A 15,831-nucleotide genomic window follows, 5' to 3' on the forward strand; every position below is an offset into this window, starting at 1 on the left:
ATGTCTGCCAGGTTTCCACAATGTAAAATTAATTCAATTTTTCCCTTTTTATACTCTGTAAGCCGTGAGCTCCTAAGTCCAGCTTACCCAGAGAAAAAGGAGGAATTAAGCTTTACTTCCTAAAAGGAAGAGTATTAAAGAGTTTGTGTACAAGGGTGTCTGGGTGGCTCAGGTCATGACCTCAGGGTCCTGGGATGGAACCCCACATCTGGCTCCCTGCTCAGCAGGAAGTCTACTTCTCCCTCTCCCTTTGCCCTTCCCCCATGCTCATGTCTGCCCACTCTCTCTCAAATAAATAAAATCTAAAAAAAAAAAAAAAAAAAAAAAGGAATTTGTATATATGTTAAAACCAGAATAATTAATAAATATTTTGAGGGAGATACTTTGAGGCTATGAAGACATCTTATGTCTCCTTGAAGTTTTGCTCACTAATTTTAGCATTCATCATTATTACTCTAGAGTTCTAATCTAGCCCTTTTTATTTATTTATATTTTTCAAAATAATTTAATAATAGATATGCCATTTATTTCTGTATAATAGTAAAAGAAAAGATGCTTAACTTTATATTAATATACTGGAGATACTTTTCATTTCCTAGTACATGTTTAGATTATTTATCAAACATTGCTAAAATAGAGAAAAGTTCTTACAAACTACAAAAGTAACTTTGTGTCTCCCAAACATTAATATCAAGTAGAAAAGCAGCAAGCAATGATTAGCAACATTCATAGACTATTTTAATAACCCAAGAGGTAACTCTGATACAACTATTTGATCTTTTTTTCACATAACTTTGTTAATGACATTATTTGAAATGTCGTTTTAAAGTATGGATTTTAGCATGTTTCTATGAAGTCTTCTGCAATATAGCCTTTTTAAAATGGAGACAAATGGGTCAAAACTGAGGCTCTAAGAACCATATCTATATGCTCACCAGCCAGTCTCACCCTGGTTTCTAGGAGACAAGGAAAGACTTATGATTAAAGTATCTTGTTCTAAGATGACAATTAAAAATGAACTTTGTCCACTTCAAACAAAACATTATGCTGTTTTAGTCATGAGAGTGACATCAAAAAGTTCAGGTGGAAGAAAGGGAGAAGGAAAGAGTAGAAGAGAAGATTTTCCTACTATTATGCTTTCAGTGATTTAAGTTTCTCTAGTGCCTTATGAGGAATAAATTCAAAGACTTACTTCTGCCCTTAACTGCTGCTGTTCCATTGCAATGATGGAGGCTTGGGGACTTGTAGACATACTTTCCTCTGGCTCCTTAAAACCTGGGGCATTCCCCACATCTCCACTCACAAAGCTTACAACATTTTCAATCAAAGTGTGAACTCCCAAAGACTTGGTCAGATCAAAATCAGATTCAAAGGAGTAAGAGGAGTTGCATAACCAGTCTCTGCTATGTTTCAGGCGAGCCCAAGAGTCACTCAGGGTTTCCAACTGACTGTGCAAAGGACCTACATACAAACAGAACAAACATGTATCAATGACAACCAAGTAGAGCATAAATTCTGAAACTAGACGAGGGCTGAGTGCTGCTACCATACCAACTGGTGAGAAATGGACACTCATGTTTGAATACATGCATGCATTAAGTGAATTTGAGCAAAATGCTTTGGTAAAAAAACAAAAAACAAACAAAAAGTAGAGCAATGTAAGAAAATAAAGGGACAGCCCTGTTTGATGTTTCAGTGTCTCTTTAAGCGCTTTAGCAACACGCTGCCACAAGAAAAAGAAAGGCAGAAGCTGCTCTCAAAATGCTTAGCTTAAAATGCTCTGCAGTATTAAACCAGACCACCATTTATGAACAAAAAAGAACTAGACACTTGGGACACTGCTGGTAAGACCTAACAGTAATACAACTTTATCTGATTTAACATTATTTTTGCAAAAAGTTAAGACTGAGCAAAAAGTCTACATATCTAAAATGAAACATTACCAAAAATGAATATAGAAGGGCAAGTAAACTTACACAAAAAGGAGACACAAACATCACCCTTTGGGTGTCATTAATATAAGGAACACTTTCACTGTGTCATATGCATATTTATTGCAGGTTGTGAAACTCCTTTATAGAGGAAGCAAAGTTTCACAGACAAGAATATATGAGATTCATTGTAAAATTGTATCTATTTAAAATTACCAAGTGATGTCACAATAGTTGCTAGATATAATACCATTAGTTTTGCCAGTGGGCATTTTCTAGACTTATAATAGGTGAAAACATTAGACAATAAATATGTTAATATGTTTTAACTCAACAGCTGTCTAAGTCACATGACAATATTAACTTTAAACAAATATATAAATGTCCCATTCTTACAAGTCTTATCTTTTTTAATTTAATTGACCTCAGGTATATGAATTAGATAATCATAATCCTTGGCTCATGATAGACTCTCATCACTGGTCCAAAATGGCCTGCTTCTGTATTTATTTATAATAAACATGAACAAAAGAACTAGAAAATTGATAAAAACTTATAACTGCCTATCTGCTCCTCCTCCAACCCATCTCTCCATATCTCCTTCTAGCTAAGGCTGTCATTATCCCTAAGCTGGGTTTATCATTCCTTTGCTTTTATTAATACTAAATATTGTTTTATCTTATATGTATTCATTCCCAAGACAAAGAATGTTCAGTTTTAGTGGGTTTTGATTTTACAAAAAATAGCATTTTATGTACTCTTTCTGGGCATAATACTCTCTTCCATCAATATAATACTGCCAATATTCATTCACATTAATGCATGTAGCCATAGTTCATTTGTCTGAGTGCTGTATAATGTCCTATCATGTGAATATACCAAATTTCTCTTCTAGGAATGAATCTTAAGTACCCAATAAAATATGCACTCCAAAAATTATATTTGTTGTGTAACAAGATGAAAAAGAATTGGAAGAGAACTACTTAAATACTAATGCCCACAGAGAAACAAATTAATAAAATATTGACTGCCTAACTTATTTCTGAATTACTACACCGATGTCAGTAAAACCCCAGGACTTCAAAATAAGATGTAGAAATTCACCTAATATTATAAAGTAACTGAAATAATTTATAAGCATTCTACTAGAATAATTTAAAATGACAACAAATATATGGTTTATCTGCCTCCCATGTTTCAGCAAGAATTCTTAAGATTAAAAAAAATGCTGAATTTTCAGTTTTACTGAGCATGAAAAACAATCAATCCGAAAAATTCCCCAAACTGTATAGCTGAGTATTTTTTCACATAAAATAGGAAAGAGTAAAAAAAATCCAAAGAATAATGTCCAGGATGGATAACATATTAAATTAAAAATGATATTTAAAGAGTAAAGCAGAACCTAATAAAAAAAAAAAATCATTTTCCATGTCCTTAAGCACCTCAAATTCAGAATCTGGATATAGCCTGAACTTACAAATGATAGTTTTTTGGCTCTCTGCATTGAACTTCTTTGTTCAATAATAAAATCTCAGAATAAAAAGTTCTGTTTTGGGGGCGCCTTGGTGGCTCAGTGGGTTAAAGCCTCTGCCTTCAGCTCAGGTCATGATCCCAGGGTCCTGGGATGGAGCCCCGCATCGAGCTCTCTGCTCGGCGGGGAGCCTGCTTCCTCCTCTCTCTGCCTGCTTCTCTGCCTACTTGTGATCTCTGTCTGTCAAATAAATAAATAAAATCTTTGAAAAAAAAAAAAGTTCTATTTTCCAATACTTACAAATTACTTTTTAAAATGAAAATAAAATATGCCATGAGCTAGTGTTAGAACCACAGAAGTAAAAGAGCCCTTGAAGATAATGTAGTCCTCAATTTCCAACTGAGGAAACAGAGACACAAAAAATTGATCTGTTAAATTAATAACATGAATTTCTTAATTTTACGGGAAGGATGTGATCTTACATATTCCTGTTATTAGTCAACATCACGAGTCACTAGTCCATGGAAATGTCACCTGCCTGCCTACACAAAGGTTCAACTATGAAGAATATATAAAGAGTGAATTTTTTTAATATATCTCAAAATGTTCTAGGAATGGGTGGGCAACCCATTCAAACCCTCTCTGCAAATTAAAGCAAGGGCTAAAGTTTTTGTCCAAAGAGTCAAGACAGTAAATATTTTAGGTTTTTGTGGGTCATAAAGGTCTGTGCTACAATCACTCAACTTTGCTGCTGTCGTAAGAAAGTGGCCATAGACAATATATAAACAAATGACTTGTGGCTGTGTTCCAACAAAACCTTATTCACAAAAAACAGTAGCAGACCAAACTTGGCTTACTAGGCATAGTTTGCTGACGCCAATGAAAAAGACACAACTTATCAGGTGTAAGACCCAAACAAAACATTGTATGACCAAAAGAAAGAACAAGAAAAATACGAATGAAAGCATTAGGATACATAAATAAAATAACTGTAACCCAAATACTTAGGGTGACATAAAAAATATTTTAAAACAAAACCTTACATTATGGAAATGAGATGACAGAACTCTTAAACTTTAAAAAATATTCTAACAACCTGATAACTTTGGTTTGTTCGATATTGTTTAATCTGAACACAGGAAATACTGTGTCTGAAAAGTACAACAAAAGCTTTCACAGAGTATGTGACTAAGTCCAGTTTCTACTTAGTATTAATTCAGAGTCATCTACTATAAAAAGAAAATATAAAGTCTAAGAAAATTTTGAGACTGTTTACTTGTCCTTACAACTTTGGTTCTTAAATGGAATTTTCAAAATGAACATGGCAGAGCTGCAATACATACTTTATAAACCATAAAATATGTAGGCAAGCCAAAAGGGGAAAAAAATTAAACATGCCATCATGTACTTGCTTGAAGCTCTTCTTTTTTCTGGGGCTCAACTGGCCAAAAAGGAGTAAATACACTACCACACAAGAATCAGAAGACAAAAGGAGAAATTTGATACAGGAGACAACATTTACATTTGCTCTTCTTTATATAATCTAATTTGAAATGCATAGTTACAACAGCATTTCACCCATACATGTTATACCACAAAACACACATGCTAATAAATGTTTCCAGTATTATTATAGCTGTAAAACCCTAACACTTTATTTAAAGACCTAGGGAATAAAAAAAATCCAACAATATGATATTTTAATTAAGAAGATCTCTGATGTTGCTTCTTAAATTGTTGCTTTGGTATTCCCACCATTTTTCAGTGCATCAGCTTCAGCTTAACTATGAAAACTAAAGTTAAGTATCTGCAGAAAAGTATCTTTCAGTGAAGGACGAGCTTAGCTCCACACAACTACCACAAGTCTTTACGGTATTTATCAAAGTACCAAAATACCAACACATGTAACAGGCTTTGTCAAAAATTTTGACAAGCTGCTGTAAGAATTAAATGTGTTAATATGTTTTAAGTCATTAGAACAATGACTGGCATACATAAGCAGTTTACAGGTTTTAAAGAATGCAAATGTCATATTATCTCTGAGGTACTAAGCAGAAGTATGTTTCACTTATCTCTTTTTAAAGTATTTTGTAACTTTTTTTGGTTTTAGAATTTAGCTTGCATGCCTCTAAAGAGCTGAGCAAGCTGAAGGAGCTAAATTTATTTGCTCACTTTGCTCTACTCCTTCCTATATGCACTTACTTGGACCAACTATGAAACACGCACTGGAGTGAAGGAAGAAGAAGCAATCATGGCTTAACAGCATGAATCCTAGTATCTCCAACCAAATACTGAAATTACAGGCACTAGGAACTCCCAAGGAGCAGTCTTTGGAAGCACCATAAGGGCAGGTGAAATGTGTATACAACCATTAACTGTTATTGATACATCCATTTAATTTCAGTAAATGGGATATAATTAGACACATCTCTAATTTTTATTAGATTTTTAATAACTCAGGACCACTGAGACTATTTATTACAAAAGCTATGTGAGGAAAAAGTTTACATTTCCTCTTCAAAATATTGGAAAGGGGTAAACAAGTGTGTAGAAGTCTCACTTAGCTGGACAGCTGTTTGTCCTTCATTGCTCAAGTTAGAATCAGAACACCTAAATGGCCCCAAACAGTTCTCAGACTTAGTAGGTTCACTTGCACAACTGGAGATAGGCATACTAAGGCTTATGGCATCTGGTCCATATTGGCAATAAATAAGGAAAAAATAGGGTAGCTTATTTTACCATTACTTAAGAGCAAAACAAAACAAAAAAACCACCATCGTCAGAAGGTAGTTACTAAATATACACGATCTTTAAAAAATTCCTTTCAAAATATATTCTCCTAAACGTATTTTTAATGTTTGTTTCTTTTAAAGAAGGTAATCCATAATAAAACTATTAAGTGTACATTTTCATTGTTTAATCCACAAGCTCCAAGATTCCTGAGATTGAAACCTACTTATTTTTGCTGCCCTTCCTAAAATAGTACTTCTACTTTCTAGTCACCTATACCTAGGAACAAAGTCATTAGCAGCAGACTTTTTCCTCTGAGAACATTAAAATGTAATGATTACTAAGATAAATTGGTATCATATTAAGTGATATCATGAAAACTTATATAACTAGTTTGCCTCCATATTATAATTTCCTAAGTGGATAATTAAAAATAAAAACTTTTCCCAAGAGGCCCTATATTTGCTTTTCTGTTTTCAACAAAATAAAGTTAAATTCCAACAGCTTAATAGATTTTGGTACTACCTTGAGCTTTTTGGAAAAGGTAGTTCAGCCACAAACAAAATTTGGATTAATGGCTTAGTTCATTTGTATCTATTTAGATCTAAAACTACAGAAACTCCAGATTGACTTACAGGATAATAGTTTTAAAACCTGAATAGGTAGCAACTATAGGACAGTAATTCTGAAGTCTTACAGTAATTCCTCCTAAGTAATTTACACTTGAATTCTAGGGTATGCTTAATTCAAAGATAAAGATACCACTTTCTGTTTTAGTCTAAACATTACTTTGCTGTCATGGATAATATAGACTAAATATCACATTTGTATTTCCATAAAAATGTGTATTTCCGTAAACAAGATTTTGAGAGAAAAGAAAATTTTAGCTAATGGACTATCACATATAAATATAATTACTATAGTAGGAAGCTCTTAAACTGTAGACTAGATCCCTTATGCTACTTGGTTAAGTTTGGAAACATCTCTCTCGCACCAAATGATATGCATTCATTAACATTACAGAAATTTTAGCAACAGGGCTCACCTGAGCTAACCAAAAATTTAATTCCTAAGTCAAGTGGTTAAGGAAAAGAATTCTCTAACTATGGCAGATGAACAGCCAATTTTCAAAGAATTAGAAAATAATAAAGTACAAGATACATTATATTAAACATTTTTTCATATATAAGCACCTTATCATTTTTTTAGAAACCCAGCAGCTATGTTATAACCCAACAGATATGTTACAGTCTCCAAAGACTTTCCAATAAAGAAAGCACCAGTTCTAGTCATTAGTCCTAATATGTCAGAAAAGTCATTCTCTGTATTCTAATTATAGGACAAAATATTGTCATATTTTATCCTATAGAAGTACCAACATTTTTTCTTCTAAGTTATAAGCACAAAAATGAAAAAACTGTGTGTGTGTTTCTCTTCATTCCTCAGTTTTCCCTTCATTTCTCAGATGTTTTCCTGTGGAGGGGAAACCTAACATCCTGCCAAGGAAGCTATGAAGAAAGTTTCCTTTTGAAGTACAGAAGACTTAATATCATAAGAAAATATTTTTCCCACAGGCTTTTTAAAAATTGCCACTAGTGCCAACTCTAAACATCTCCTCTATTTTCACAACCACAGTATAAATGGGTTTAATAAGAGTGCCAAGTAATAGAGAACAGTACTTGGAGAGTTTTTAGTTATCCCTGAATTTAGATTCTCTGAAACTGCTGTCCTTTCCATACATCTGTATATATAACCAAGAGTAAACTACATTATTCACTAAGGTAGAGCTTCTAACAAACAAGCTTAACTCTTGATGACATTCTAAAACTGTTCCTCATGGAAAAATTTCTGCCTAGAAATCCTAAGTTCATGCCTTACATGCTTCATCTTAAGAGGCAAAGAGAAGAGGAAAAAAAAGTGGAAACTTTCTGAAAGTGTGCATGGGTATATGGGAGGGTTAATGGAGAAGAGCTCTCCCTGAAACACCTTTTAAACTATGGCAACTATACCAGTGAACTAAAACATGGTGAATCATGTCCATAACCCCACAAAATGTAAAGCATTGCTTCTGGAGTTCCATGGGACTTTTTACAAAGTCAAAACACATGACAAATGAGAAACAGAACAGATTATTAACTCCTAGACATTCCTAGATTTTAAAGAAAATTATCTTCCTTTTAAGTCTTCCAATAAGATGTTTGTATATTTGTTTCTGCAATAATGCTTCAATGACAATCATATCTAAATACATCAGATATAATAACAGCTACTTCATTTAACTAGATTTTTAGTATCTTAATAGTTACCTCTCTTTCTATGAGATGATGCCAAATCCAAATCAACATTTCGTCTTCCACTCTATTAAGTTAAAAATAAATGATAAAATTTAGTTGTGAAAAGTGTTTTAAAATTAAGATTTAATACAATATTAGAGCAAAAATATATATATAATTATAGCAACGTGCTACTTATTCACAAGTCAAGTAAGACTAACCATATAAAGTCTCTAAAATCCCACAGAAAACAGCTCTAAGAAAGCCCAGGTACAATTCTGAGATACTAAAACACAAAGTCAAGGTATACACTAACAAACACTGCAAAGTAGCACAAGTTTTTTCCTTGTTGTCACCTTTTCTTCTTTGAAATCCTTGTCTTTTATTTTCTGAACACACTATGACCTTATTAATACCTTCTAGATGTCTACAGCCCCCTGTAGTAAAGTTCTGTTTTCAAAAATTATTACTTGCTCCATTCCTACTTTATATTCTTTCAAGAGCCCCACTAGTGTTGGCTAGGTGTTTAGAGAAAGAGGATCTGATTAATCTATACTAACAGAAAAATAACACAGTCTTAAATCTTAATCTTAAATCTCCTAGAAGTATTTTGAAAGATTTTAAAATGTTTTAAAAAGCCTGTTAAATATAAACATCTCAAATTGTTCAAACTGCAGACTGCTCAATAAAAACAGTGAAGGCTTTCAGGAAGAACACAAGTATATTTTTGTTGGGGAGCATGTGTGGACAACTATCTGCTTTGCTCATATGCCCAACCAAAAACCACAGGTGGCTTATTTACACACAGACTTGACATAATAGTCTTAGGAAGTCCATTCATACTCTATTATACAATTAAAAAAAACTGGTGGCAAAGAAGAAAGGTTGCAGAAATGACAAAATAGACTCATTTAGGAAATGTCACTGTAGAAAATTGTTACCTGGTTACAAACAGACACATGTACCTACATTGTGGATAAACACATACTGTCTTACACACACACACACACACCCCAAAAATAAGGATAGTGTCAGGCCATCTAGTGCTGGACAAAACACCAAATGTCACAATAACTCCTGAAGATATCACAGTGTCATGCAATAAAACATTTTTATCACATAGTACCTCTGTCATGAGGGCTCATGGAAGAATTTTATCTCAGGCCTCAGAACCAGGATTATCTGTGTTTCTCTTGAACAACTAGTTTGTCTGTATCTTTTAGACATTGAATCATGTGAGTCATGCTTTTCCTGTTTGGTGGCTCACCTTCAGCAGGACATCACAGGAGTGCTGAGGTATACAAATCTTATACAGGAATTTACCTCTCAGCTTCTTTCAGCTCTAATTCATTAATCTAATTTATACCTTGAAAAATTATTTCTTTTTATACACTAAATCAAATCCTTTGTGAAATAAGGGGGAGAAGGGGTAGATTAAGAGACTGTAGTACAAAATGTTGGTATGACAACTGTCAATCAAATGTTAAACTTAGGTTAAATTAACTGTTTGCTGAGGTTTTTCTGTTTACTAAGACAGAGAAGAAGATATATATCATGTAATACTCTTTATAAAAGAAGGATAAAGATGAGGCACCTGGGTGGCCAGGTCGGCTAAGCATGTGACTCTTGGTTTCAGGTCAGGTCATGATCTCACATCATGAGACTGAGCCCTGCACTGGCCTCCACAGTGAGTGCTGAGTCTGCTTGAGATTCTTTCTCCCTCTCCCTTAGACCCACCTGCTCATGCTTGCTCACTTTCTAAAATAAATAAATCTTAAAAAAATAAATAAAAGAAGGATACTTAGCATTAAGCTAACTTCAATTATTTTAAGAAAGCATTTCATTCATTCGTAATTCAGAATAAATGAAATACTCCTAGATATCAAGGATATGAATGGTAATCCTAAATAACCTCAGACAGAAGGATAATATATTCTAGTTGGAAAAACCCAAAACTTCCCCCACTGCTTGCTCTTCTTCATCTATACCAGGCTCTCTAAAACTGAAGGCTTAGCCCAGGTTTCCTTGCAGCAGCAAAAGAATTTGCTCTGGTTCTCGACTCTCCCACCTCTTATAAAACACTATCTTTCAAACATCCCATAAGTAAAGATGATCATGAATAAACCTTTTCAAAAATGTGCTTATTAATCTTTTAAAAACTGTATGCAAACTAAAGGAACAATCCTAGCAATTAAATCTGAGGCTTAGTCCACCTCTACTGATCTGTCTTTCCATTGTTTTGAAAACATAATTTTCAAAATGTTTTAAATTATATTACCAAATTTGTTCTTCACAACAACCCAGTTGAGGTCAGCATAACAGGTAGTTTTATAGTTTTATTCTCTATTTCAAAGATAAAGAAGCAAGGGCTCAGAAAAGTTAAGTGTCTTGCCCCAGGTGAAAATCAATAGTAAATCATAAGCCTATTGGGACTATGTCAGATTTCATTGTTTATTTTCTAAAAGTATGTTGCTTTAACTACATCTATCCTCATCTTTCATCTTTTCATTTCAATGGGAATAAATTATCAATATTTTACTATGCTTTGCATATTATAAAAGATATCGGGGCAATACAACAAACCAAGACCTTCTAAGAGGTTTACTGGAAAGAAATATTAATAATACAGAAATAAGTCCAAAATGAGACAACCCATTAGTGGTTCATTAGAGGTACTAACAAACTGCCATGGAAATAACATGGAGACTCACTGTGAACAACATAATTTTGGAAAAGCTTTCTGGAAGAGTTGACATTTTGGCCAGTTCTAAAGAGAGCTAGGATACCCCACCAATAAAATCCAGGAGAAGAACACTTAAGACAAACAGTGCTTGAGCAGAAGCTCAAGAGGTATGTTTGGGGTCTGGCAGGTGGACTACCACACTCAAAATGCAGATTACCACAGGGGTAACTAGCCAAAGGCAGGAAGGAAATATCTTCCAGAATCTCTGATTTCTGGGTAGGCAGTAGAGAGTCACTGAGTTTTTTTAGTACAAAGGCAGCATGAGAGCAGGTGTTGTTCCTGTGTGCATTTTCAAGAGCTCTAACTCTGGGAACTGTGTCTAAGGAGGAACTGGAAAAAAAAGTAGGGAGATCAGTTTGGAAACTACCAGTCCAGGCAAAGGTAACAAAGACCTGAACGAAAGAGCTGAAAAGACAGAATGGGTGCCGAAATTTTACCAAAATAGGTTAGATGGCAATTCAGTCATTAAAAAAACAAAGCAGGGACCCCTGGGTGGCTCAGTTCGTTAAGCCGCTGCCTTCAGCTCAGGTCATGATCCCAGCGTCCAGGGATCGAGTCCTGCAACAGGCTCCTTGCTCAGCAGGGAGCCTGCTTCTCTCTCTGCCTCTACCTGCTTGTGAATACTCTCTCTCTCTCTCTCTGACAAATTAAGAAATAAATAAAATCTTTAAAAAAAAAAAACAAGAAAACAAAGCAAATCAAGACAATCAAGATTGCCTACTATGTACCAGGTACTAAAGGTGTTTCTAACATAGCAGCAAATAAAAGGGCAAAACTCCTCTCCTCAAGGAGCTTATATTCTTATGTAGGATAACAAAAACTGATGAGTACATATTAAATAAGTAAATTATATTAGGTACTTGGGGGGAGGGGGACACAAAACAACAAAAAAAACCCAGGAAGGTCAGGTGGACAGGAAATGAATATGTGGAAAGGAGGGCAAACAGCAATTATAGACGTAGGCCTCACTGAAAAAGTAACATCAGAATGAAAAGCTGAAGTGAGGGAATTAGCCAGGCAGAGGAAAGTATTCTAGTGGGAAGAAAGAGCTGGGTAAAGGCCCTAAGGAGAAGTTGTGTGGTATGTTCACAAAAAGGTCAAGAGGCCACTGTGGCAGAGGGAGAGTCCTCACCTGAGAAGGACAGAAGTAGAAGAGATCAAAGTGACAGTGGGGCCAGCAAATGCAATCTTATAGGCCCTTGTAAGGCTTCTGAGCTGAGAAAAAGTGAAGTCATTGGAGGTTTGAGAAGAGAAGTGACATGATCTGTGTTATAAAATTATGATGGCGGGGGAGACTACATAATGAGACTGATCAGATTGGAAAAAAACCCAGAAATTTCAGAGGCTATAAGACTGGGAACATGAACTGGGAGCACAGAGATACAAATGGTAATAAAGAATAAAAGGAAGAAAAAAAACAAAAACATCATGATACAATGAAACCTGCTTAAAGACACTGTTGGGCTTTCCTTAGAGGATGAATCTTTTATGCTTAGAAGTTTCTTTTAAACAACAGCTTTCTGTTCATGTAGCCCTTTATACCTTTCAAAAATATTTTCATATGCATCATCTCAATTCACACAACAGAGAAATTTCAGAGCTAAAAATGGAGCTTATAGACCACTGAATCCAAAAAACTAGTTTCTGTTTGAACTGCTGTGTGACATGACCATAGTCTCACAGCTCCTCAGAAGTAGAATCAAGGCCAGAAGCCAAGTCTCAAACATTGCCATAAATACAACAGACACTAATGATCTAACACACAATTCTCTGGAACACCAAGGCCCAGAGAAGTCAAGTAACACATATGGATTATTCACATATAAGACAGAGGAACAGCCAAACTGAAAATCCAGCTATGAACTCCAAGTCCAAAGCTACTCAAATAGAAGCAATCTCTTAGACAGTTTTCACACTATAATTTACCCATCACACTATAGTATACTTCACTTCTTACTTCTTAGGTAAATTACCATCTTGCCTGCAGTCTAGGTCCTCAGGCTTCTTGGGTAGCTAACTGGGAGGTACTGAAAGATTTTAAGTAGAGGAGATATAAAAAGACATGTGAAATGTGAAAAATGGGCACAAAATAAGAGGCTGAGATGCTTCTGGAGTAGTCCAAGCAAAAGAGGAGGTAAGTTTGTAACAGAACGGTGGCAAAAGAGATGGAAAGGGCATATGAGAAATATATTAAGGGTAACATATTCAAGATTTGACTAACTGAAGTGTAGGGAGTGTGGGAGTTTGCAAAGACGAGAAAATAAGTAAAAGGATGAATCCTGGGTAATTAATAATACCACCTACTAAGACAGGGAATATAATAAGACAAGAAGATTTGAGAGAAAGATGAATTTATTTTTGGATAGGTTAAGATTGGGGTAACCTCACTTTTTCAGGTGGAATGTCCATCAAGGAATCAGATATATGAATCTGGAGTTTAGGAAGAAGTCAAAGCTAAAGGTAGAAATCTGAGAGTCATTAACATATAGGTGGTAAATATCTGTGCAATATAGTTACCTTATTTCTCTTAAAAGTTCTTTTTTAAAAAGCTCTTTTACGTCAAGACAAGCACATATTACTTACTGTCACCAAAGTCTTATGTACCTATACCCTGAAAATAAAAATCCCTCTTTACTAAAACTAGGTATACCTACCAGAGCATAACCCTCTTCATCTGATTCAGGCTGAGACAAATCAGATTCACTCCTCGATTTGATCAGTCTATAATTTGGACTTGCGTGGACTAGCCGGCTCTCTGCAGTAAGACTTTCACTCCTGTCTCACAGGCACAAAGAGAAGTTTTTCAATTTGGGATTGTTAGTTAACATAAAACTGAATGGAACTAGCAGCATAGAGATAATACACAAACAGTGAGGAGTAATTCTATTTGTCAATGGGAAATCGTGACTCTTGTGTAAGCACAAAGCCTTTTACAATTACATCAAAATAACTTGGATGCCACTGAATTGCAGAGATGCAAATAAATTCATGTTTGTCAACTGCTGTTGTTTGTATGTATGAAAAATTATGCCTCATTTAATCAGAAATGTATGTTCCAGGTTGAATCAGTATCACTCTTTATATTACTTTAATACATTAACACATTATTTCACCCTATTCAATTTGTATTTCCTCCTCCATGTCTGTATTAATTTCAGAGACTACTACGACTTCGAGAATAAAGTATTTCAATGCATAATGTAACAAAGGGAGTCGAATAATATTTTAAGCTTCTAGTCAGTCCCACCTGGTCATAAGTCCACTCCCTTCAGAGGCACTTGTTGAAGGCTGCTGCAACTGTCCTTCTTCCTTCCGCTTCTGAAGCTCATCAATCACAGGACTTACTCCTAATATTAACAGGGCACACCGATGGATCACAGAGTTGCAGGCAGCAGTGTACACATCCTGACCCTCAGGAAGGTCTGTGCTGACCCTTCGCTCTTGCTGAGACTGAGGAGGTGGATCATCAGCTCGAGCCCCAGACCCTGCCCCACTGTTCATTCTATCTCGATCTCGGCTACGAGCTACTTCACGGGCTGAGAGGAAACACTGAAAGATTTCTGTAACATGCAACACAAAAACAAGGTCTTAACACATGGGGAGAGAAGAGCAAAGAAAATAACAATAAAAATAGTCATAAAGTTTGGATCAAAACTTACTGAAAGAGGGAAAAATTATTTTTTAGACACTAAATACAGACAGTTACCAAGTTAAATTTATCTTAAATACATGTAAAATATTAAACTTTTCACCAAAAATTATAATAGGAAATACAAATGCCTTTACAGAATTTAGATTTGATTTATTCTATTTCAACTCTTATTAATGAGTCAGATCAGTGCTTTCCAAAGAATGGCCCCACACCAGAAGCATCAACATTATCTGGGTACTTGTTAGAAATGCAAATTACTAGCCCTATCCCAACCCTTCTGAATCAGAAACTGTAGGCACAGGGCCAGCAATCTGTGTTTTAACAGATCTTCCAGCTAATTTTGAGGTTCACTAAAGTTTCAAAACTACTGGGTAAGATAAAAATAACTACATATTTCTGAAATGTTCGTGACCTTGGTATAAAAAATGTCGGGTTACAAAAGAAACATAAGGGCGCCTGGGTGGCTCAGTGGGTTAAGCCTCTGCCTTCGGCTCAGGTCATGATCTCAGAGTCCTGGGATCGAGGCCCACATCGGGCTCTCTGCTCAGCGGGGAGCCTGCTTTCTCCTCTCTCTCTCTATGCCTGCCTCTTTGCATACTTGTGATCTCTCTCTCTGTTTCAAATAAATAAATAAAATCTTTAAAAAAAAAAAAAAGAAACATAAAATTTAAGTTGCATTAGTTATGAAAAGCCCCATTTCCCCTTCTGAAGTCTATATAATTCCTAACATCTACGTTTTGCTGTATCTCAAACACATTTTAAAAAAGTACAACCTCTAAAGTTCTTTGCTGAAACTGTGTATAATTATAATATACAGTCAAAATTGCCTCCAGACTCAAGTGGCATCACCAAGAATGTCTATCTGATATCAACCCTTCCCAATCCACAAGTGTAAAAAGTCACTGAGTTTATGAAGGTTCTGATGCAGTAGAAGATACTCCACAATAGGAATGTTTTGCTCAAATGTGGAGTGAAAACAGTATCCTTATTGGGAACCCAAGGAGAAAAGTTGGTAAAATACTAGATTCATC

At 35.1% G+C, this 15,831-nt stretch overlaps 1 protein-coding gene across 7 annotated transcripts in view; it reads right to left on the minus strand.

The window, feature by feature from the left end:
- HERC1 (HECT and RLD domain containing E3 ubiquitin protein ligase family member 1) overlaps positions 1–15,831 on the minus strand; it is a 195,961-nt gene that overhangs the window by 81,995 nt on the left and 98,135 nt on the right. For all 7 annotated transcript variants that reach the window (XM_047736349.1, XM_047736348.1, XM_047736351.1 and 4 more), the window contains 4 exons: positions 14,396–14,708; positions 13,803–13,923; positions 8,439–8,490; positions 1,193–1,461 (listed from right to left, as the gene is read on the minus strand). In XM_047736349.1, the coding sequence (XP_047592305.1) occupies positions 1,193–1,461; positions 8,439–8,490; positions 13,803–13,923; positions 14,396–14,708 (755 nt within the window). The remainder of the gene's footprint in view (positions 1–1,192; positions 1,462–8,438; positions 8,491–13,802; positions 13,924–14,395; positions 14,709–15,831) is intronic.

The sequence above is a fragment of the Lutra lutra genome, chromosome 7 (genome assembly GCF_902655055.1).
Source record: "Lutra lutra chromosome 7, mLutLut1.2, whole genome shotgun sequence".
Taxonomy (NCBI): Eukaryota; Metazoa; Chordata; class Mammalia; order Carnivora; family Mustelidae; genus Lutra; species Lutra lutra.